This window comes from Saprolegnia parasitica (assembly GCF_000151545.1).
Source record: "Saprolegnia parasitica CBS 223.65 unplaced genomic scaffold supercont2.106, whole genome shotgun sequence".
In the NCBI taxonomy this organism is placed as follows: domain Eukaryota; phylum Oomycota; class Saprolegniomycetes; order Saprolegniales; family Saprolegniaceae; genus Saprolegnia; species Saprolegnia parasitica.
In genome coordinates, this window is record NW_012156500.1 from 62615 (window position 1) to 84774 (window position 22160).

The 22160-nt window shown below is 61.5% G+C and overlaps 11 protein-coding genes across 11 annotated transcripts; 4 read left to right on the forward strand and 7 right to left on the reverse strand.

Annotated features, from left to right (window-relative positions):
- Positions 1-410: 410 nt before the first annotated feature.
- SPRG_12929 (hypothetical protein) lies at positions 411-1559 on the reverse strand. The gene is made up of 3 exons (XM_012352757.1): positions 1185-1559; positions 1057-1133; positions 411-1006 (listed from the first exon to the last, which is right to left on the reverse strand). Exons 1-3 carry the CDS (start codon positions 1543-1545, stop codon positions 437-439), a joined length of 1008 nt encoding a protein of 335 aa, XP_012208147.1. The 5' UTR covers positions 1546-1559; the 3' UTR covers positions 411-436.
- A 678-nt stretch (positions 1560-2237) lies between these two features.
- On the reverse strand, positions 2238-3563 carry SPRG_12930 (hypothetical protein; the record flags this gene model as incomplete). The annotated part of the gene is made up of 1 exon (XM_012352758.1): positions 2238-3563. One exon carries the CDS (start codon positions 3561-3563, stop codon positions 2238-2240), a length of 1326 nt encoding a protein of 441 aa, XP_012208148.1.
- Positions 3564-3905: 342 nt separating this feature from the next.
- SPRG_12931 (hypothetical protein) lies at positions 3906-6791 on the forward strand. Its single transcript, XM_012352759.1, has one exon. The coding sequence runs from the start codon at positions 3936-3938 to the stop codon at positions 6729-6731; it is 2796 nt and encodes a 931-aa protein (XP_012208149.1). The 5' UTR covers positions 3906-3935; the 3' UTR covers positions 6732-6791.
- Positions 6792-7151: 360 nt separating this feature from the next.
- Positions 7152-8289, reverse strand: SPRG_12932 (hypothetical protein; the record flags this gene model as incomplete). Its single annotated transcript, XM_012352760.1, has 4 exons — positions 7152-7415; positions 7465-7656; positions 7714-8139; positions 8181-8289. 4 exons carry the CDS (start codon positions 8287-8289, stop codon positions 7255-7257), a joined length of 888 nt encoding a protein of 295 aa, XP_012208150.1. The 3' UTR covers positions 7152-7254.
- A 451-nt stretch (positions 8290-8740) lies between these two features.
- On the reverse strand, positions 8741-10148 carry SPRG_12933 (CMGC/MAPK protein kinase; the record flags this gene model as incomplete). The annotated part of the gene is made up of 5 exons (XM_012352761.1): positions 9964-10148; positions 9790-9915; positions 9183-9743; positions 8991-9131; positions 8741-8938 (listed from the first exon to the last, which is right to left on the reverse strand). Exons 1-5 carry the CDS (start codon positions 10102-10104, stop codon positions 8741-8743), a joined length of 1167 nt encoding a protein of 388 aa, XP_012208151.1. The 5' UTR covers positions 10105-10148.
- Positions 10149-10551: 403 nt separating this feature from the next.
- Positions 10552-11337, reverse strand: SPRG_12934 (hypothetical protein; the record flags this gene model as incomplete). Its single annotated transcript, XM_012352762.1, has 1 exon — positions 10552-11337. The coding sequence occupies one exon, from the start codon at positions 11335-11337 to the stop codon at positions 10552-10554; it is 786 nt and encodes a 261-aa protein (XP_012208152.1).
- Positions 11338-12513: 1176 nt separating this feature from the next.
- On the forward strand, positions 12514-16077 carry SPRG_12935 (hypothetical protein; the record flags this gene model as incomplete). Its single annotated transcript, XM_012352763.1, has 12 exons — positions 12514-13282; positions 13338-13492; positions 13541-13698; positions 13742-13881; positions 13932-14215; positions 14261-14411; positions 14450-14619; positions 14663-14748; positions 14792-15500; positions 15548-15808; positions 15848-15924; positions 15975-16077. The coding sequence occupies 12 exons, from the start codon at positions 12514-12516 to the stop codon at positions 16075-16077; spliced, it is 3063 nt and encodes a 1020-aa protein (XP_012208153.1).
- A 103-nt stretch (positions 16078-16180) lies between these two features.
- SPRG_12936 (hypothetical protein) lies at positions 16181-16840 on the reverse strand (the record flags this gene model as incomplete). Its single annotated transcript, XM_012352764.1, has 2 exons — positions 16181-16478; positions 16527-16840. The coding sequence occupies 2 exons, from the start codon at positions 16838-16840 to the stop codon at positions 16205-16207; spliced, it is 588 nt and encodes a 195-aa protein (XP_012208154.1). The 3' UTR covers positions 16181-16204.
- Positions 16841-17431: 591 nt separating this feature from the next.
- On the forward strand, positions 17432-18849 carry SPRG_12937 (hypothetical protein; the record flags this gene model as incomplete). Its single annotated transcript, XM_012352765.1, has 2 exons — positions 17432-18245; positions 18289-18849. The coding sequence occupies exons 1-2, from the start codon at positions 17484-17486 to the stop codon at positions 18847-18849; spliced, it is 1323 nt and encodes a 440-aa protein (XP_012208155.1). The 5' UTR covers positions 17432-17483.
- A 26-nt stretch (positions 18850-18875) lies between these two features.
- Positions 18876-19622, forward strand: SPRG_12938 (hypothetical protein; the record flags this gene model as incomplete). The annotated part of the gene is made up of 1 exon (XM_012352766.1): positions 18876-19622. The coding sequence occupies one exon, from the start codon at positions 18876-18878 to the stop codon at positions 19620-19622; it is 747 nt and encodes a 248-aa protein (XP_012208156.1).
- A 30-nt stretch (positions 19623-19652) lies between these two features.
- SPRG_12939 (hypothetical protein) lies at positions 19653-22120 on the reverse strand. Its single transcript, XM_012352767.1, has one exon. It carries the CDS (start codon positions 22099-22101, stop codon positions 19675-19677), a length of 2427 nt encoding a protein of 808 aa, XP_012208157.1. The 5' UTR covers positions 22102-22120; the 3' UTR covers positions 19653-19674.
- Between the last annotated feature and the right edge of the window lie 40 nt (positions 22121-22160).

Sequence of the window (22160 nt, forward strand, 5' to 3'; positions counted from 1 at the left end):
TGCCTTACTCTCGTTGTTGTTGAAGTGAGTCTATTTAGATATAATTTACACTGAACTGGATATGGTGGTGTGAGCTGCCTTACTCTCGTTCTACAGGCATATACCACCAAGGTCCCGTGGACGTAGGTGTTGCTGCACTGCTAGACAGCAGCTACCTAGGCGCAATGGTGTTTTCAGAGCTGTGTTTCTTGAGATCCGTGTAGGTACCTAGGCGGGCCCCCGCCGACCAGCGCGACCTGGCTTCGAGCCGCTCGCCACTCGACCCGAGGTTGCTTGCAATGTGGACAGACTCGAGTCTACGCCAGCTGCAGTAGTGCGACCAGGACGCGGATCGTTTCGCATGGCCGTACCCTCGCTACTGACGAGCGTTCCATGTCATCGTAGCGCAATGAGAAAGCGTACAGAATATAGGTTGTACAATATTGTGCGCATACGCTTAGTCTTCCTTGCTCGCTTCCGAGTCGGACGACGTGCCCTCGTACTCGTCCTTGGCGGTATCGTGGACGCTGTTGGTCATGACCTTGGCCAAGAGGCGCACAAGGAGGAAGCCCCACCAGACGTGCAGAACGTAGAGCGTAATGAGGAGCGCGTTGAAGCCAAACCACATCGGAACGCCGGGGAAGCTCAAGATGCTGAGGTCGTGGGCGTCGGCGGGCGACATGCACGCCTCGCGGTTCTCCCAGAAGGCCGAGTTGATGAGCTTCACGGGGAAGAGGTAAATGCGCACGTAGAACCAGACGCTGAGCACGATGGCGAAAAGGCCCTCGGTGATGAAGAGGCCCGACGCGCCTTCGAGCTTCATGTAGTTGGCCATCTTGAGCAGGTCGAGCGGAATGTCCGAGGCGTCGTGGACGATGAGGATCAAGACGCCGACGGGAAGGTAGCCCTGGGCATAGCTCCACGAGACGAGCGCGATCGTGACGACGTGGTGCGTCATCATGACGAGGTAGTCCTTGCGGATTTCTTCGAGGAACTTGCACGAAAAGGCCGTGTAGATCCAAATCGCCTAGACACCAAAAGCGGTCATGTCCACACATTCGCATGGCCGTCGCGTACGAGTTGCGTGATGTACAGGAACTTGGTCAAGTACTTCTGCGTCGGAAAGTCGCACGTCACGCTTTCGGGGTTCCACACTAGAGGCCATGCATGAGATCCTCTTCCTCATCATCATCGTGGTGACGTACTCGAGCGCGTGTCCTGCCACCACGTCTCGTCCATGATGACGACGATCTCGAGCACCGTCATGGAGGCGTGGATCGCGAGCTGCCACGACTGGTCCGTGAACTTCTTCATCGTCGTCTTCTTCTTGAGCGGATCGCCGAGGTGCTGCAGGAACGTGCTGGAGATCCAGGCTCCGCCGACGCGGAACGTCGCCTTGACGGCGAAGATGGCCACGGCGACAACGAGGATCATGGCGCCGAGCGTCATGAGGAGGTCCGTCTCGAGGATGTAGAAGAGCGAGATGCACTCGGCGAGGAGCGCGGCCATGAGGAGGCCATCGAGCACCGGGTGCGGCTTCGCGACCGAGTTGCCCCGCTTGCCCATCAGGTCGAAAATTCGAAAATGAGGCTGCCGCAAGCTGCCATTTTTAAAAAATTTGCTGCCGCGTATACAAATGTGCAGTGTGGTTCAAACCCGCGCATTGTAGAGGTCCATCACGCGCGCGGATTGGCTGCAAGAATGGATACCGGCCGTTGATTGGCCAGCTATTCTTTAGGGAGATTGCCAGGGATGGAAGAAGATTGCCAGCTGGTCGATCGCCGCCTGTCGTCGCACAATGTAGGTAGTCGATGGAGAGGCAGCCAATAAGTTCTACTGCACTGCCAGGAAGCGCTGCTTGAGAGGCCTTGCACCGAGACAGAGGCGAGGGACGATGTCACGGCGCTAGCGTAAACGATCACGACAGATGCTTGTTGCATCAACATCAAGGACTTTTGTGTGTGGACAGGTACTGTGGACATGTTCGTCATCACGTCGCATGGTGCGACGAGTAGCCATCCACGAGAAAAGCGCGCGTAGAAGAGCGCGGCTCGGTGTCTGTGTGCCCAGTGCATTGCCCTGCACCAGTCGCTCGATGGCGCGGACGAACCATCCTGCGCCTGCGCACCCGTCCTACACCTCTGCACGATCGTGCACTGAGGCAAGCCGGTACCGCGTCGATCCACAAGCCAACAAGCTGCCATGCTCCAAATGTGATCACGTGACTCTCGAGAATGTTTACAAGTATATCGTTAACGTTATGGCCACTCGCTGCGACGCGGCTTGCTGCTGCAAATCGTCGATCCGTCGTCGTCATGGTACGAGTCGAAGTCAAAGTCGTCCATCTCCGTGTAGACCATACTTTGCACGTCGCGGTCGCGGCGCAAGCGCACCGGCACGAGGACAACGGCGGCGACGAGCATGCTCCACGCCACCGCGAGGAGCGCGAGGAGCGCATTCGCGCCGAGCTGCTGCCACGTCGTTCGATTGCGCAAGCCGAGAACGGCGCTGCGCTGCGCGTCCGAAACGACGACGCTACTCGCAAGCAAGCCGAAGACACCGGCGCCCAAGTGGACTGCGACAGCGCTGCTGTACTCGCTCGGCACCCGAAGGCGTTGGGCCGCCACCGCGGCTTTGGCAACCGCCAAGTACGCGCAAGCTCCTCCGACGCCCAGCAGTAGCGCGACGAACGGTGCCACCAAGCCCGCCGACCCCGAGCCAGCGACGAACCCTGCAAACGCGCATACAGAGACGTCCATGGCTGGCAAGAACGTCCCCATCGCGATGAGCCCGACGAGCGCACCGCCTGTTGACGCCAAGATGGTATGCACCGCGATGGTGACGAGCGTTGGTAGCCAGACATCGCCGCCAAGAAATAGAGTCGCGTGGCCGAGGGCGAGGCCTGGCCACCCGATGCTTGTGAGGCCCGTCGCGAGGATCGAGAAGGGATCGGTGGCGAGCACTTGCGCTGTCTCGAGCGTATCGGGCAAAAGCAGCATCGCGGTCAAGACAATGGTGCCAATAGGAATATGAACTGCACTGAGGCCGCCCATATCGATGGCGCCAAGACCGTTCGAGTCGAGGCTGGGGGCGAACCAGCCATGGTCCGCGGCGAGCATAAGTGCGGGGTACACGACGCCTGCAGCAGACAATATCAGAAGGAGGAGCAGTCGAGACGGCAGCTGGAGGTGCAGCGTTCCGTGCAGTACTGAGATGAGGACGAGGCCCGTTGCCACGTGGAAGAACAGGACGTCGGCGGAAAGAGGGCTTAGCACCGCTGAAAGAAGCTGCAGCACGAGGACGAGGACGGCCACGCCCATGCACACGATTGTCGCCGGTTCGATTCCCGCTGCCGTCTCGAGGCCCGCGGTGTAGAGCGTACTACGGCGCTGGATGCTGCTGGCGGCGGTGGCGATGGACGCCATGGCATGACCGATGGGTAGTAGAAGGACCAGGAAGAGGCTCATGTGGAATGCAACCGCTCGCAGACTGGCGTCGTCGGCGGATGGCGTCTCGCCGGCGCGGGCCATGGAGGTCCATACGGCTGTCAGGTCGGGCGCGTGGATCACGATCGTCGTCTCCATGGCACCGGGTTGTGCCAGCGAAGAAGATCGCGGATGGCTTTGTTGTTCCATGTACGGTATCATACAGCGTACATTTCAATACTGTAATCTTGCTGAAGGGTACATTCGTACGTACTTCATACCGTACTATATTCGGCATATGCCATCCTGGCGAGCCCGGTACTACTGCAGTAGGCAGTACTACGAGACCCGACGCAGTAGACCACACTGCACATAGAGCGTCTAATCTATTGATACTAATCAAGATAAGGCTGTACTAGTAGTGCAGGCATGGCGTGGCAACAGGAATGATCGCGGTCGTGCGGAGTGTAAGGTGGCATACCTGGCATATGCCGAATCGAAGCATCCCAACCATAAACCAACAGGAGCATCATGTCGGGGAAGCGGAAGGACCGAGCGCAGAAGCGCCGCCGAGACGACGACGACGACGATGATGAGACCGTCGAAGTCGGCGCCGCTCTCTCGGCTTATCAGCAGCGCAAGCAGCAGCAGCAGCGAGGCGACGGGTCTGGCGATGAAGGCGATGAGCTCGACGAGGACCAGCGCGAGCGCCGGGCGTTCGAGGAGCGCATGCGGCTCAAGGACGAAGAGCGCACGCGCAAGCGGTCCGGCCAGAAGGAAGAGTCGCTCGACCAGGCCGAGCTGCGCGAGCTTGCGACGCGCGGGTCCGTGGCGGACAAGGTGCGCGACGCGGCGATCGAGGCCCGGCGCGCGGCGAGCCGGCGCGAGTTCCTGCGCATGCGCACGGAGAAGATGTCCAAGCTCGTCGACTACGCGGTCAAGGACGACGCGCTCATGTTCGGCGACGACGTGTCCAAGAAGGAGCTCGAGAAGCGGACGCTCCAGGAGACGATCCTCTCGATCGAGCGGGCCAAGGCGCGGGGCGACACGATTGACGCGTACCAGATCCCGGACGCGAGCGACCAGTACGACGCTGACGGGAACCGCGTGAAGAAGACGGTCGAGGACTTTTCGATCGTCGAGCGCGACGACGAAGGCCCGGTCAAGACGGAGCAAGAGATCTGGGAAGAGACGCAGCTCAAGAACGCCCGGAAGGACGCGCTGTACGGCGCGCAGGACCGGAAGGCCGAAGTCGTGTACGAGCTCGAGATGGACGACCAGATCGAGTTCATCTCGCAGCAGATGATGGCCGGCCACAACGTCAGCACGGAGGACATTAAAGATGCGCGCAAGCGCGCCGAGGAGAACCAGCACATGAGCATGCTCGAGGCGCGCAAGCAGCTGCCGATCTATGCGTACCGCGAGGTGCTTCTCGAGGCCGTGCGCGACCACCAGGTCATCATCATGGTCGGCGAGACTGGGTCGGGCAAGACGACGCAGGTGCCGCAGTACCTCCACGAGGTCGGCTACTCGGAGATGGGCAAGATCGGGTGCACGCAGCCGCGCCGAGTCGCGGCCATGAGCGTGGCCGCCCGCGTCGCCCACGAAATGAACGTCAAGCTCGGCAACGAAGTCGGGTATTCGATCCGGTTTGAAGACTGCACGTCCGAGAAGACCAAGGTCAAGTACATGACGGACGGCATGCTTCTTCGCGAGTTCCTCACCGAGCCGGACCTCAAGAGCTACAGCTGCCTCATCATCGACGAAGCGCACGAGCGCACGCTGAGCACGGACATCCTCTTTGGCCTCATCAAGGACATTTCGCGCTACCGCGAAGACCTCAAGATTATCATTGCGTCCGCGACGCTGGATGCGGAAAAATTCTCCGAGTACTTTGACAATGCGCCGATCGTCAAGATTCCGGGGCGCATGTTTCCCGTCGACATCCTCTACACGCGCGCGCCGGAAGCCGACTACCTCGACGCCGCGATCGTCACGGTGCTGCAGATCCACATTACGCAGCCGCCAGGCGACATTCTCGTCTTCTTGACCGGCCAAGAAGAGATCGAGACCGCCGAAGAGCTGCTGTTGTTTCGGACGCGCGGTCTCGGCTCCCGGATTCGCGAGCTCCTGATTCGGCCCATTTACGCGACGCTGCCGTCCGAGCGGCAGGCGCAAGTGTTCGAGACGACGCCACCGAACGCGCGCAAGGTCGTGATCGGGACCAACATTGCCGAGACGTCGCTGACGATTCCGGGCATTTGCTATGTCATTGACGCGGGCTTTTGCAAGCAGACCAACTACAACCCACAGACGGGCATGGAGTCGCTCCTCGTGACACCGATCTCGCAGGCGATGGCCAACCAGCGCGCCGGTCGCGCCGGCCGAACGCAGCCCGGCAAGTGCTTCCGCCTCTACACGGCGTGGTCGTACCAGCACGAGCTCGACGAGACGACGATTCCCGAGATCCAGCGCACGAACCTCGGGACGGTCGTGCTCTTGATGAAGTCGCTCGGTATCAACGACTTGCTGCACTTTGACTTTATGGACCCGCCGCCGGAAAAATCGCTCATCCGGGCCCTCGAGCAGCTGTATGCGCTCGGCGCGCTCAACGACCGCGGCGAACTCACTAAGCTCGGGCGCCGCATGGCCGAGTTTCCTCTCGACCCAATGATGTCGAAGGCGCTCTTGGCGTCTGAAAAGTACGGCGTCTCGGAAGAGGTCATGACGGTCTGCGCGATGCTGAGCGTCAACAACACGATCTTTTACCGGCCAAAAGACAAGGCTGTCCACGCCGACAACGCGCGCCTCAACTTTGCGCGCGGCGGCGGCGGCGACCACATCTGCCTCCTCAACGTCTACAACCAGTGGGTCGAGACCAACTACTCGACGCAGTGGACGTACGAGAACTTTGTCGTGATGCGCGCGCTCAAGACGGCGCGCGACATCCGCGAGCAGCTCGCCGGCCTCTGCGACCGCGTGGAGATCGAGAAGACGTCCAACCCGCACAACACGGAGGCGGTGCGGAAAGCGCTCTGCGCCGGCTTTTTCTACAACACGGCCAAGCTCGACAACTCGGGCGCCTACAAGACGGTCAAGCAAAAGCACTCGGTGCACATCCACCCGTCGTCGTGCCTCGTCAAGCTCGAGGAGATGCCGCGCTGGGTCGTCTTCCACGAGCTCGCGTTCACGTCGAAGGAGTACATGCGCCAGGTCGCGCCCATCAAGGCCGAGTGGCTCACGGAGATCGCGCCGCACTACTACAAGACCAAGGATGTCGAAGACTCGTCGTCCAAGAAGATGCCCAAGCTCACGGGTCGAGCTTAAGATATCCACACAGTAGTAATCCAAGGACAGTGTACTTACTAAAGTTATTGCCTACTAGCATCAAGGGTCCATATCGTTTTATGGACCCTTGCTCGCATGCACTAGCGGGTAGGGTAGCGCGAGTGAATATGTCTTTTTAATATTTAAGTCATTTTATGTATTAAAATACATTGCTTGAACTACATATTTGAACTGTATTTGATTCCGTATTATATTTCTATTTTGACCAAGACGCTCGTGCCAACGGCGATCCATGATCGCCGAAATCAAGTCCAAAATCAAGTCGCCCAAACTTTGCTGAGCGATAGAGGACGCTTTGGAGGGCTCGGAATGCTACTCCCGTTGGTGGTCGAGGCCTACATCGGCAGCAATGGTGCTCCTATGTTTAAAAAGTGGTGGATACCACATCTAGCCATAAATACCCATATTTAAGCGGATGCCACAGTCCGCCAAAAGCAAAACTACTCAAGACGAAGCGTCTAATGGTATCGTCGTTGAGAGGGGTACTGTTGCTAGGTGCCGTCTACTCTTTCTTTGGCGCCTTGATATTGCTGCGGCTAAGCGCCTCGAGATTCGCGGGGCCGCCCCAAAGCTCCTGGAACACGGCGTGCTCCGCGTCCAGCATCTTGGAGAGCGCAATGTCATCCGCATTGCTGACAACGCGCTTGAGACTGCGGACGACATCTACAAACACACGCATATTGGCCGCCACAAACACTTGATCCAAGCGTACGCGGGTGCTTCGCGGCCATGGGTGCGAGAAAAGCGCGTGCGGTCGCGTCCATGTCCATCTCGTCGGTCGCGACGTCGTCGGCAAACCCCATCGCGAGCGCACGGTCTGCAGAAATGGCTTCGGTGCGCGCGAGGAGTCGCAGCGCTTGCTGTCGACCCACGAGCTTGACGAGACGCGCGGCGCCACCCCACGCTACGTCGTAGAATATAGTAGTCGCTGCCTCCAGAACACTGTGCCTCGACAACGTACCAGGACAGATCCCCATGTTGGCGTGCACGAATTGCACCTTGGCGTCGAGGCCAAAGAGGCGAAAGTCGCAGGCCGTCGAGAGCTCTGCGCCACCGCCAATGGCCGCGCCTTCAATGAGTGCGACGCTGATCAGCGGCAAGTTGCGCAGCCGCGTCAAGCTCGACGTCATCACGCGACTCATCAGCGAGCCGCCGTCGAGTGAGCTCAAATGCGCTTTCGCGACGCGAATGTCGGCGCCGGAGCAAAAGTGGCCATCCGCACCGCGCAGCACGACCGACGAGAGCGAAGGCGACTGCGCCTCAAGCTCGGAGATGGCGTCGGCGAACTCGGCCATCATCTTGCCGCTAAAGGCGTTGCGCGCCGTCGCATTCGAGATCTCAAGCACAGCCGTGTGAGGCAACGACGCTGCCCATGCCGGAAGCGCGCCTGCAGCGACAACGTAAGGCGGGTCGTCAAGGACAGCCTACCTGGAAGATGCAGGCGCACGCAGTCGTCGCCGCGCCCGAACGGGCGGAGGCGCTCAATGTCCTGCGGCTGCGCGAGCTTGCTCAGGAAGCGTCGACGGCCTTGTAGCATTTCGTTGTTTCTGCTACGTCAACGGCCATTGGTCTTTTTTGAGCGAATCGGAAGCGAGAACACTATTTCGTGCATGAATCGTTATATAGTGTCTGTCTCCAGCATCGTCGTCGAGAGCAGGGACACAATTGTCCAAGTGCCAAATCACTTGCACTCTGGTACAATGTCGATGCGGTGGCCGGCGTCGTGGGTCATATGGGGATTTGTATCAATGTATCACCGCCTGGCAGGACCGACAGGTTGTCCTCCAGCTGTCATGCCTCTGGTGCTTGGCTAGAGGTGGTCTCTGCCTCTCAACTCATCTCGCATGCTCTCCGATCGCAGTCTCTCCCACATAAAGCGAAGTCTTTGTCTTCGCTTTGGATTCTTAGCCCGTCGAGCTTGGTCGCCGTCTGCGCCTCTCGAGGGATCCTCCAAGGAAAGCCATGCGACACATGCGATCATGTATTTATCAATGCAAGTGGATCGCGTCCGCGTGGAGAAAGCTGTCGTCGTCGTCGCCCATGTCGACGTTCTCCACATGGTGGATGGCAATGCTCTCGAGGTAGACGTACCGCTGCAGTTCCTCCTTGGGCATTTCGACGCCCTGGTCCAGCGACTCGCGCTCAAAATCAAAGTTGAAAGGCGCGTGGCACACGGGTTCGTCCGCCTACACAAGTACGTTGAGTTTGGAGTTTCAGTTTGAATCTATGGCGTTGTACCGGGTTGTGGAGCTGGGCCAAGTACGGGTGCTCGAGCGCCTGCGTGACCGTGATGCGCTCGTCAGGGCTAAACTTGAGCATGCGTCCGAGGAGGTCGATCGCGAGTGGGTTGGCGTCGGGAAAGAATTCCAGCAGCGGCCTCTGTCCAAAATATTGTTTCAACGTGCCCACAACGTATCAAGTTGATAGTACCTTGGGGTAGTAGCCGTGCTGCGTCACCGCTTTCTTCGCCGCCTCGTGCGTCACGAAGCGCATCTCGTCGGGCGTCGGCGACCCCAGCACGCGCACAATCATGTGCAGCTGGTCGGAGGGGTCCTTCCCCGTGAAGAACGGGCGCCGGCGGAGCATCTCGGCAAAGATGCACCCGATCGCCCACATGTCGACGGGGTTGCCATAGTTCTGGCAGTCGGTGAGGAGCTCGGGTGCGCGGTACCATCGCGTCACGACGTACTCGGTCAGGTCCTCGTTGTGGAGGAGCTCGACGCCGCGCGCGAGGCCAAAGTCGCAGATCGAGAGGTCGCAGTTGGAGTTGACGAGCAGATTCGAGGGCTTGAGGTCGCGATGGAGCACGTTGGCCGAGTGGATGAACTTGGTGCCACGCAGAATCTGGTACAAAAAGTACTGGAAATGGGCGTCCGAGAGCGCTTGGGTCGAGCTAATGATGCGCTCCAGATCGCTTTCCATGAGGTCGGTGACGATGTAGATGTCATCAAACTTGGTCGTGTCCGGCGGAATCAAGATCACATCGAGAATCTATGCCAGCATCCATCGCCATGCATGCATGCATGCGTTCTCGTACGTTGATGATGTTTTCGTGCGTCCCGAGGTGGCGCAGTAGCTTCATTTCGCGCAGAATGCGCTTGGCGTCGGTGAGGTCATCAAAGACATCCGTGATCTTCTTGATTGCGACCTTGCGCCCGCGCAGCTAGTTGGCGCATGCCCGCCATGAGCCATGGACGGCGACCCGACGTACCGTGTCTTCGGCCGAGCACACAATGCCATACGAGCCGCCGCCGATCGGGCGCAGGTTGACGTACTGGGCGCGCACCTCGAAGACGTCGCGCGAGACCGTGACGCAGTGGTAGCTCGGGCCATACCGCGAGGGCTCGACCATCTGCGCTGCTCGCGGGACCTCGCAAAATGGCGGTTCCAGCGCTTGGATCTTTTATTCCATTTTTCCTCGAATCCGGCAGCGCATACAGTGGCCAAGTCTAAAATATCGAACCCGCTGGAATAAAAAGAACCACGCATGGGCGACCAAGATTCCGGCGAGGATCGCAGCATCCACGCCGACGAAGCACGTCGATGGCCTCTTCGCTGCAGCAGTCATGGCGAGGCCCGCGCGGAGATGGTCCTCTCCATGCGACTCCGCACGACGATGGGGCTGGACCACATGCTGCTGCCAGCGATGGACGCTCGCCAGCGTGGCAGAGGCAAGCGATGCATGGGGCGACGCACAAGGATTCGGTCAGAAGGCTACAGACGCCACAGCTATAGACTACAATTGACAACAGCATTTACATACGCTACATGCACACAAGGCGAGACGATCGGCGATCCATCACGCAACTGCAGGCAGGAGCTGGCTCTTGGAGAGCCGCTTGACGCTGAGCACGCGGTGCGCCTTGGCCGACCACGACGATTTGCGCTTGAGCGCTGGCGTGTATCTCGGATCCGCCTCGTCGTCGTCGTCGGATGCGACGCTCGTGGTCATGCTCATCTCGGCTTCGTCCGACGCGATGCGCTTGAGAACCAGTACCGGCGCGGGCTCCTCCATGATGGTCGCGAGCGTGCCGCACTGGATGACGCAGGCCCTTTCGCGTCGCGGCAGTTGGTGCTGCGGGACTGTCTTCTGCACGTGGTACATGTTGTGGTGGAGCACGTGCAGGCGGCTGCCGAGGAAGCCCTTGAAGATCGCGAAGCCCATGAAGCTCACGTCGTGGTGCAAAAAGTACTCGGGGTCCAACAAAATGTCGTGGACGGCGCGGACGAACGTAAGGAACGCGGCCTCGCGGGCTCGGAGCGTCGCCTTGCGGGGAAACGCCTGCTTCTTTGGGAAGGGCAGGCCCATCATGCGGTTGAAGGCCTTGGGCACGACCTCGACGAAGCCTTGGAAATGGCACAGCAGCTTCTCGCGGAAGAGGGCAAAGTCCGAGTAGCGTCGGTAGACGACCCAGGACCGGCCCGAGATGGCGTTCTGCGACTGCACGGCGTAGCACGTGCTCTGCTCGTGTGCGATCTCGGCCACTTGGACGCGGCAGATGGAGAGCACGAACGGGTCCATCGCCGCCTCGAGGCCGCCGCGGGTGATGACCTTGGTGCCGAGCACGCCACGCGTCTTGATCATGCTGGCGAAATCACCAATGAGTAGCTCGGCGCTCCTCGTGGCCACGGGAGAGGCGGTGTCGCAGCAGGTGCTGGATGTCTGGGATATATATCGCTCTGCGAATTTGTATCGTGCTGCCATCCGGGTGACGCTGGTGCCAGGCCTCTGCACCGGACCGAGTCCATGATGACGAGGTACGTACAAGTATAGCAGCGGCGACCCAATCGACGTCTACGCAGCCTGCCATCGCAAGCGCTGGGACCCCGCGCTGGATCGCACTGCGCTCCTTCCACTGTACTTGCACCGATATATTTTTTGCTGGCGGGTTCCAAGCGCGAGCCGGCTGCGAAGATGCGAAGATCGAGTGGGATCGGCTCGACTTGCAAATGTACTGACAACGAACTGAACAACTTGAAGAAGATCACAAGGCATCAGTACAAGAACAGAGCTTCTACAATGCTATGAGTGCATGACGGAGGGCTCGTTGCACGCAGTCTCCTCCCCAGCCCGTGCGCGATTCGGTCCGACTAAACGACTAAATGCCTAAGTGACTGAATGACTAAATGGAAATGACTGAATGACTAAACGACGCATTTCTAGCGGGAGCCGCGCAAGAGGTGAGATGCACGCGCCGCGCCACGTCGCGCGAGTCGGACGCGCGTAAAAGGGCCCACGCCGTGACGCTTTTGTCGGAGGATCCGTGGACGCAGCTGGCAGGATGGACACTAGAAACACGTCCCTTATGCCGCCCACCTCGAAAGACAATCGGATTTAAAGTCACCTTCACTCGATACACTATGGTGATTAAATGTGAAAGGACTTGGTGTGGCTTTAGTAGGCATCGGTGGAAAGTGTGGCGCCGCAACCCCCCGATATGATGAGCTGGTGCTCGACCTACGTATGCATTGTAACAGGTAGTTGCGTTTAAATAGACAGAGAAAATGAGCTATAGCGGGTCGATTCTACATAACATTAAATATGTGAATCAGCCGGGTATTGTGTATGAAAAGTTCATGAAAAGTATCTAAATCGAATGTGACAGGTTGCCGCATCAGTGTGGAACGCCGACGACGAGAAATGGACGCTCCCGGCGACAGCGCGGGCAGCCATCGCAAGCCGCGCCGAGGACGAGGCCGCCAGCCGCCAGCTGCGCCGAAGCCCACGCAGCCGGTGGTGCATGCCGGCCAAGACGAAGCCATGACCATCGCAACGACGCAGCTCACGAGCGCCGTTCGCAGACGGGACGTCAGCGCGATTGCCGCCATCTTGACGGCCGATGCAAAGCTCGCCAACGGCCGCGACGAGAGCGGTCGAACGGCGCTGACCACGCTGTGCGCCAATGCAGACGGCGACGACGTCTGCACCGTTGCCGACGTTCTGCTAGCCCACGGCGCGTTGATCAGCTGCAACGACGGCCTCCGCGATGGCCCGCTGCGCCTCGCGAGCCGCGGCACAAACGCAGCGCTTCTCACAAAGCTGCTCGAGGCCGCCAAGGCGCAAGAAGCACCGACGCCCAACTACGGCGATCTGCTTCTCGTCGCCCTCTCGGCCCTCGCCGAGGCCAGTCCGCTCCAAACGCTGATGCGACCCATAACGAAGAGGAAAACCAAGGAAGGCCTACCGGATGCGAAGCGAGAGGGCGGCATTGAGACGCTGGTCGCTCTAGAGGCGAGGCATCTGCCTGCGATCCAAGCGCTGATCGAGGCGTCCGAGCGGGACACGCGGGTGCCGCCCGACAACCTCTGGGCAACGACCTCGACGCACCAGACCACAGCGCTCCATGTGGCGTGCCGCGAGCTGTTGCCGACGGTCGTGTTGCTCCTCCTCTCGCACTCGTTCTTGCCATCCGTGGTTGACGCACGCAACGTCTCGGCCGTCCATTGTCTCGACGACACGCTTCTCAAGGTGGTGCAACCGAGAAAGAAGCCGCCGAGCCTCAATGCACTGCCCGCCGACGTCCAAGCGCGTGCGACCTCGCCAGTTCCCGTCGTGGTGGCCTCTGCTCACGCGTTTTTCTGTAGACCTCGGCGCGCGCACCAACACGATTCTCGGCGCGTTTGGCGAGCGGGTCGGCTACGAGAAGCTCTTCCGGCACTCGGGCACCTACGCGGTGCAGTCGCGCTGGGCCAAGAACTTTCTCGTTGCGGCCAGAGGCTTCGAGTTTCTGTTTGCCAAGGTGGGCTGTCCATCATCGCCCATAGCAGCCATGTCGATGGTCGCGTAGCTTCTGACCGAGACGCCGCGGTCGATGCGACCTTTTCTGTCGCACGTCGGCGGCCTCCACCGGCTCGCCAAGCAGCCGGCGTCTGCTTTTGCGACCTGGGCGTGGCACGAGGCGCTGCACGACCAACGCCATCTCTTCAAGGACGCGTCGCGCTATGCGTACGTGGACGATATGGAATTCGATTTCCATATCGTGTCGTAGGCATCTGTTTCGGCTCCTTCTCCATACCGACACATCGGCGGCCATTCTACACACGTGGACGTTTGTGCTGCAAGATACGGTCGACGTGTCCATCTTGTCGCCGTTCTTGCAGGACCTCACGGACGTGGTTCTTCAAAGCGGTGCGTCCCTCTTTGGCTCGCCGTCGTCGTTTCCAAGATGGTGGACGTAGCAACGAGCTTGGTCTTCCAGCTGCAAACCGAAGCCTACGAGCTGGACGAAACCGAGCTCATGCGCCTCGTCCTGGCGCGCTTCGAGATGCTTCTTGTGCTCGGCATTGCGACGAACGACGCGGCGGCGTTGCTGGCGCCGCTCGAGGGGCTGCAGCAGCTGCTTAACCTCGTCCTGCCCGCCGTGCGGCACGTCCAGGACAGCCCCGAGCGCTTTCTCGGCACGCTCTACCTCGTTCAGCTTGGGCTGCAAGTGCGAGCGACCGACTCGTCCACGCTCCAAGCGGTACGCGCGGGCGATGTAGCAAGGGGTCGATCTTGCCATGTCTAGATGGCGGCGACGCACGGTCGCAAGCCAAGTCGACCCGGGAGCTTTCTCAAGCTCCTGGCCGAGTCGTTGCCTCTGCCAGCGTCGTTTCTGCCGTGGCTCACACCCTTTCGCGGTCCCCTCAACGTTCTTTTAACGTCCGTCCTGGTGCCACGTCGGTGCGAAGCGGATGCTGACGCATGTCCATAATAGGTCCGAGCCTCTTACGTCAGTATGTGCCCCGGGGCGCGTGGCACCTCGTGGACCTCGAGACCAAAGTAGCGTACTTTGGTGCCGACGCGAGCCTCCGGGGCACGGACCTTCGCATTTCCGTGAACCGCCAGACGTCGCCCGGGCTTGTCGTCGAGTTCATTCTGCAACAAGTACCCTCCGACCGCAAAAGCGAGATCACGATGCGTGAACTAGGTGCTATCGACACCGGTGCGTCACCTCTGGGGCGACATGAACGTCGAGTTCACGCACGAGCCTGGCGCTGGCGTCGGTCCGCTGCGGTACAAGCGTGCTTGCGTCCAGCAGCTGAATCGCCCTTTGTAGCGAGTTTTTCGAGCTCGTGCGTCGGTCCTTCCTCGACCCGCAGGCCGATCTGTCGCCGCACGTCCGCGTCGAAGCGCCAGCAACCCAACGCATTGGCTCGGCGTGGTTGCGCTTGGCCCGACCCGACGCAGCGCCGCGCGTAAGCCCAACGCCGCTGACCGCGTGGTTTCCGCTGGTCGCCTACATTGGCGGCTCGTCGCTGCTGCGCCTCGCGCCTCGTCCGCAACGCATCGTGTCGCCGCCCGAGGACATACTGGGCAACCACGTGTGGCAAGTGCGCTTCGAGTCGATCGACGCCATGCGCAAGGAGAGCGACTTGTACAAGCTGTACCGGTGCCTCGGCCGGCTCTTCGGGCTGAGTGTCCGGCATGGCATCGTCCTCGGCGCGCGGTTCCCGCTCGTGTTTTGGCACGTGCTCTTGCAGACGTCGTCGATGTCGTGGACCGATCTTGTCGCGGACGACCCGGTGCTGCGACGCAGCCTGGACGCGGTGCTGGCCCACGACTTTGAGAGGACGTCGTCGTTGGAGCTGGCGTTTGAAACCTGCGACCGCGTCGAGTACAACGGCGTCATCCTGACCGCGCAAGTCGAGCTCACGCCCCACGGGTTCGAGACGCCCGTGACCAACGCCAACAAGGAGGAGTACGTGCTCGCCCTTGCGATGCATCACTTTTGCAGCAACTGCGACGCCCTCGACGCGTTGCGTGATGTACGACTACCACTCGATGAAGCGTCCGTGTACTACTATGATGGTAGGGACTGTTCGATGTCGTGCCCAAGCGAGAGATGGCCCTCTTGCGTCCCGACGAGCTGCAGCGTCTCTTGGGTGGCGACGAAGCACTGGACATGACCGCGCTCCAGGCGAGCACCACGTACGGACGACTTGGCAGCGCCGAGCACCCGACGATTCGCCACTTTTGGGCCGTTGTCGAAGCCCTGCCGCTGGCCACGCAGCGCGAACTGCTCGTGTTTTGGTCTGGCTCGTCCTTGCCTCCGCTCTTTGGCTTTGCCCATTCGGTAGAAGACCCCAAATGTGCAACCTTCCACTGTATGTAGGACGAGGTCGCGTGGTCCATTGACGTCGTTGCTGTGCCCGCGGGAAAGCCTTCGCCGCTGCCCCAAGCCCACACCTGGTGCGTCCCTACCCTGTTCTTTCTGTAGCGTCTCATGCGGAGGCGACTAGCGACCGAAGAATCGTACTGCCGGCCTACGCGACGCAAGACGAGCTCGCGACCAAGTTGGCGCTCGCCCTCGAGTTTGGCACCTTTGGCTACGACCGAATCTAGTTGCATTGTGGACAGCTATTGTTCAATGCCGACGGCGGTGCTAGACGTGGTCGGTTTCCGTGGGTGCGGCGGCTCGGCCGAGCGGCTGGAACGTCGGTGCTGTCGCCGGCGCGGGGCTCGACGGGGGCTAGCGCTGCGTGGGCAAGCTCGTGTACGCGTGGCCCGTAACCATCGAGTGGAAAAAGAGATAGAGGTATCGGAACGGCGTTGTCAGGAGCAGGAGCAACCAGACTAGCGAGGCGAGCGAGGCCTCCCAAAGCGACGAGAAGCGACTGGATGCGGACGCAGGCGGCGTTGCATCGAGCGTCTTGCGTGTGCCGACGAGCTGGACGACGGCGCCGGGCCACACATCGCCCTTCTTGAGCACCTTGCCTTGGTGGATGAGCCGCGCCGATTTCTCCCTAGCATCGTTCGTCTAAAAAGTCTTGGTAAGAGAGAGCGATGCCTACAAGTGGAAGAGCTCAGCGAGCGTCGCCGTCGGGTCGTGGACGCTCCAGATGCTCACGTAGAGGATGTAAGTCGTGTTGGCAAACTTGACGCTGCACGGCTTCTCACGCGACGCGTCCTGTCCGAGCGGATCCAGCTGGCGCACGAGCTTCACGACAGATTGGCAGTAGCTGCATCGGTTCTTCTGGTGACCGAGCTGCTTGCAGACGCACGCGACGCAGAAGACGTGGCCGCAGTCCGTCACGCACTGGTTGGGCTTGCCCTCGAGCGACGCGGCGCAGGCCGCGCACGTGGCATCGAGCACCGGCGTGTCCATGGTACTATGAGGCCATTGGCTAAAATTTTATTGAATATCGGCCAATGGCATCGCAGCGCCACGCAGTGAACGCGGGATTCCAGACCAGCGACGCCTTGTCAGTGGCAGGGCGTCCGAGCGTGCTTCTACTCGGACCCAGTGCCACTTCCTAGTGGCTACACCTCGGCACCAGCCTAAACGCACAGGCCCGTCCCCGCTGCTGCGAGTCCGACGAATTCGATCCGTGTAGCACATTGCAAAGCCTCGTCGACGACCAGACACGACGAGAACGCCATCTCGTCTAGCGACACGAGTGCAATCGCTTGGCACCGAGGTCTTCGTTGCGACTACTCCACTTTGACGCCCCGTGCTCGATTCGATCAGACACCAAGTACACCAGACACGCGTCAAGAAGCTACAACCATCAACATTGGCTTCTTCGCCCGTACGCCATCACAAGGTGTCTCTGACGCGCCAGACTTGATTTCGCTTCGATGTTGTCAGTCCACTTGCGGCATCAATGTTCCATTGCCAAGACTGGCAGGTAGCCAGATGGATGTACTCGCTACAAGGCTGCGCTGTCCGCGTGCCACGTAGTAGGATTCTTGGGATTGGGCGACCTTTAAATAGCGAAAAAGGCAACCGCCTGACGAGCGCCGACGCGATGGGCCGAGATCCGTCAACGATGGTTGCGAGCCCGACGTCGTCCGAGCTCAACAACGAGAGCGCGAGTGAGTGGGCGACGTGCTCCAACTGCAGCGAGCAAACTGTCGTGCGCCCGTGTCCTGCGCGCTGCGGCGTGGCAGCCTACTGCTCGTCGCTCTGCCTTCTGCATCACAAGACAGTGCACCGGTCGTTCTGCCGTCCGACGATTGCACCCGTCGCGACCAAGGACGCCGAGGACGTGCTTGTCGAGACCGACAACAACGCCGAGGGAAACGAGGTCGTCGATGAGGACGACGACGAGGACGACATGCCACTGCTCGACAGGTTGCAAGTGGCGGAGAAGCCGCCGGCGTTCCTCAAGAAGACTTTCTCGAGCCTCTTTCTTCTGCCCTCCAAGCTCAAGAAACTACTGCCATCGGACGACCAAGCCATTGCCCCCGAGATCGCCGACGATGCCGCGCCGACTCCGTTCGTCCACCACCACGTGTGCAGTCCGCGCGCCAACTTGTCGGAGCCCTGGTCCCGCTTCAGCGCCGACTTCAACATGCTCAAGTTCTTCGTGCACCAGTCCGGCCCGGCTGGCTTTCAGCTCGAGCTCGGCGCCGACGGCGGGCTGGTCGTGGTCGGTATCTCTCGGCCGCGCGTCTGGGCGATGGGCATCCGTCCCGGCGACCAGCTCGACCGCATCGGAGGCATGTCGACGTCCGGTCTCGCACCGGACGAAGCGTTCCGGTGTCTTTACCGCGCCGACCTTCCGACAGTAGACACGCTCTTTCTTTCATCGCAGCTCAGACGTGGAGTAGGTGCTTCGATTCCGAGCGACTGCACGCGTGCAGCGCGAGACATGGACCGTCCTGCTGCAAGATCGACTCGGTGTCACCTTTGCCGGCGACGGCCGGCTCGACATCCCGGTTGTGGACCGCGTGGTGGCCCGAACGGACGAGTCGCCACAGGTCGGTGACCTCCTCATTGTGGTCAACGATGTCTACGACGCGGTCGCGCACGGCTTGAGTGCGACCTTGCGCTACATCCACGAGAGCCCGCGCCCAGTCGCGCTGACGTTCCAGCGCCTCCTTAGCGACGCGTCACCGATGCCGCGCCCACCGAGCGAGCCGACGCTTCTCACGGAGCGCGAGCCGAGCGACGTGGCCACCGAGATGCCGCCGTCGTCTGTTCGGGCGCTGTGTGCCACGACGCTGTCGTCACCGTCCGGCAACGTCGTCTTGGTCTGGCGCGACGGCTTCCTCGGCGTGACGCTGGTCGAGCACCCGACGTCGGGGCTGCCGACGGTGCACCGGCTCACCGGAAAAGGGCAGACGCCGCTCGTGGGCCAGCTCGCGCCGGGCTACACGCTCTGTCTGTGAACGGTGACGCGCTGCTTCCGCACTGCATGGAGGCCAATTGCGCGCGTCTCGCATCGGCGCCCAAGCCCGTGCTTCTGTTGTTTGCGCCGCCGCGCAAGCAGCGACTGGTGCGCGCCGCGTCGCTTCTCGACGGTGCCTCCGCCCGCCTTCACCGCAGCTTTGCGAGGGCGCTCTGCACGCCGCGCGCGTCCGAGTACGAGGTGCTCTGGTCGGCGCCACCGCTCGGGCTCGTCTTGCACTACAAGCCGCCATCGCGGACCAAGACGCCGTGCATTAAGCGCGTCAAGCCGCACTGCGCGCTCGCGCTGCCGAATTCGGCGGACGGCCATTTGCTCGTGGCCGTCAACAACATTGCGACATCTGGGCTCGCGTCGTCGGACCTCACGCGCCTCCTCCACAGCGCCGGGTTTCCGATCGTGCTCCGGTTTCGAAGCGAATCGGAGACGTCGGCGCCGCCGTCCAACCGCATCTCGGACAGCGACGCCGCCAGCTCCATCTTGGAACTCGATGCGACGCACCGCATCGTGTGGCGGGACGGCGACCTCGGCCTCACGTTCGCACCGAACGCAGCGGGGCCGGTTGTCAAGCGCGTCGGCGCTTGCTCGCAGCGCGTCCGCGTCGGCGACGTGCTCTTGCACATCAACTCGAAGCCCGTCCCGATGGACGAGCCGTTCAGCGACACGATGGCGCGGCTCGTCGCGATGCCCAAGCCCATCGTCTTGGGCTTTACGCACGCCATGGCCGACGAACGCGGCTCCAGCGAGTCGCTTTGAGATGGAAGAATATCAACTTGATAGTTTGTACTACGAGAAGAGGCGTCCATTGTTACGGGTGGCGCAGAAGGAGGCGGATGGCCGGTCGCAGGGCGCCGAGCGAAACGCTAGAAGACACATACGACTGGAGGTGGCGGAGCACGAGGGACGACGAGAGAGATGCGGGCTTGCGCTGCAACAAGGCGACGAGGTCGTCCGGGCCTTGCTTTTCGACGCAGTGGCGCAGCAGCGGCCAGTAGAGCAGCGGACACACGGCGTCGGGCGCTCTGTCCAAGAGCAAAACACACTTGGCGTACTCGTCGTGGGCCAGCAGGAGCGTCGCGGCTTCGAGCCACGCGTCGCTTTGGCATAGGACGTCGGCGTGGGCGGACACTGCCGCTTTCTCCTCCTTGGTCGTCGAGAGCGCGAGAGGCGACAAGGCGAGAAGCGCGCGCTGGCTGTGACGGCGCGTTGGCACGAGGTGCTGGCCCTCCAGCGAGAAGAGCCGCGGGCAGTACTGGTCGACGCATGCGACGAAGGGCGACAGCGCGCTTGGCTCGTGCTGCGCGTACAGCCGGGCCATGCACTCGAAATAGAGCTGCTTGGTCGCCGGCGACCGGCGGTAGTCACTCGCCGTGCGCTCTTCGTGGAAGAGCAAGTGGCTCGGGACGCCCGATGTCGGCGAATGGCTCTTAAAGACGACGTTCTCGAGTAAAAGCGCTTCCAGCTGCCGCAAAAGCCGGCGGCCAAACTGGGCTGAGCACGCCCACGAGGTAAATTGAAGCGGCGAGAGTGCGTGGAGCTCGCGGCTGATGGTGAGCGGCGTCGGACGGAACCGCTGCATGTCGAGCGAGACGTCCGACTCGGCCGTGCGCGCGCGCGGGCGCACGTTCGTTTGCGGCTGCAGGAGCGCGTTGCGCTCGCAATTGAGCTGCAGCCACGCGTGCACGTACGCAAACGAGTCCAAGTTGATGGGCGTGAGCGGGCGAAGCGGTGTCGCCGCCACCGCCGCCGCCGGCACCGCGTGCAATGCGTGCTTGTAGTGGAGCTGCATGGCCCCGAGGCGCCCGCGGAGGTCGTCGACGATCGATTCCGGGACTTTAGCGTCCGTGAGCAAGGCCAGAAGCAGCGCCGGGTGCTCGAGGTGCGCCGCGACCGTGTCGTAGGCATCGCCCTTACGGTCGTTGACGTGTGCTCGGCGAAGCGATGCGTACGCTGCCGCCACTTGCGGGAACCTTAGCGACGGGCCGTGGTCTCGCAGGTGCGCGAATCCCAATGGAAGGCTCTCGGCGTACTGCGTCGCGCTTGGCAGCTTGAGGCGGTAGAACGCGTGCTCGGCATAGACACCGGCGTAAACGACCGAGCCCCAGAGACGATAGGTTGTCGCCGTCGGCAGCGAGAGCGACGTGGCTTCGGCGCCCGAGTGCACGTCGTACACCACCAGCGTGCTCTCTAGTGTCGTGACGAGGAGGAACTGCCGGTGGCACGCGAGCGCAACGACCGACGCCGGCGCCGGCAGCGTAAAGGGAAGTCGCCGACAGTGTAGCTGGCCCTTGACGAGGTGCGCGAGATGGAGAATGCCAGACGACTTGGCGAGCGTCAATAGCGCACCCGTGACGTCGTGCACACAAGCCACGAGGTCGAGAAGCGGCGATGGATGCGAACACGAGTGCGTCACGGGCGACTGCGCGCTCTTGAGCTCGACGTGGCAGTCGGAGACGAGCCAGAGCCCGCGCGACGAGCTCAAGAGGGCCACGCGGCTCGACGCGTCACGAGGTAGCGTCATCGGATGGCCCACGACGATGTGCGTCGGGTGCTTGGCGAGCGACGGAATGGTCTCAAAGCTGACGTGGCGGCACTGCAGCGCGCCATTCGCATCCGACCACGCGAGCCCGTGCGCACCGGCAAAGGTCGGGAACGCGGTGAGCGCTGCGACCGGATCGTCGGCAAAGCGAAAGCTATTGAGGTAGACCCACGAGAGCTTCTCGCGGGCCCACTCCCAGACATAGGCGTGACCGTCCTGCCGGGCGACCACGAAGCGCAGCGTCTTGGACGCTCGCAGAAAGGCCATGTGCAGCACCGGCGCGTTGTGGCGCGCAAGGAGCATGTCCGTGTTGGCGGCGACAAACGGGTCGGGCGACGCATCGGCCGCGAGCTCCTGCAGTAGCTCGAGCTGGAACGCCTGGTCGTACTTGGGCTCAGGCGTTGCGTCGACGATAAGAACGAGGTCGAAAGGTGATCGGCCATGCGCCACGTCGCCGAGCGGGTCTCTGTACCGGAAGCAGGCGGCAATGTGCCCCGCGACCGCCTCGACGAGCGCAAGATGGAGGTTCATGGCCGCGAGGCTCGGGATGAGCGACGCCAGCGAGCCGCGCGCGCACGGCCATGGCAGGTCTTTCGTAAGGCCGTAGCACTCGGTCGCCGCCCGCGCCGAGCGCGCATAGGCCTCGACGACCGCGCTGCCCACGGGCGATCTTGGCTCGACGAGCGCTGGCACCATGCGAATCCCCTCTCAAACTCAATGCGGAGCCAACTTCACCAGCTGGCGTGAAAATCACA

What these genes read in the sequence shown, in the direction of transcription:
- SPRG_12929 (XM_012352757.1), bottom strand. Translation starts at nt 1,545, where the DNA reads ATGGGCAAGCGGGGCAACTCGGTCGCGAAGCCGCACCCGGTGCTCGAT. An exon ending in GTGGCAGGACACGCGCTCGA is followed by an intron (nt 1,134 to 1,184) that starts GTACGTCACCAC and finishes CATGGCCTCTAG; the next exon opens with TGTGGAACCCCGAAAGCGTG. An exon ending in TCCTGTACATCACGCAACTC is followed by an intron (nt 1,007 to 1,056) that starts GTACGCGACGGC and finishes TTTGGTGTCTAG; the next exon opens with GCGATTTGGATCTACACGGC.
- SPRG_12931 (XM_012352759.1), top strand. Translation starts at nt 3,936, where the DNA reads ATGTCGGGGAAGCGGAAGGACCGAGCGCAGAAGCGCCGCCGAGACGAC.
- SPRG_12939 (XM_012352767.1), bottom strand. Translation starts at nt 22,101, where the DNA reads ATGGTGCCAGCGCTCGTCGAGCCAAGATCGCCCGTGGGCAGCGCGGTC.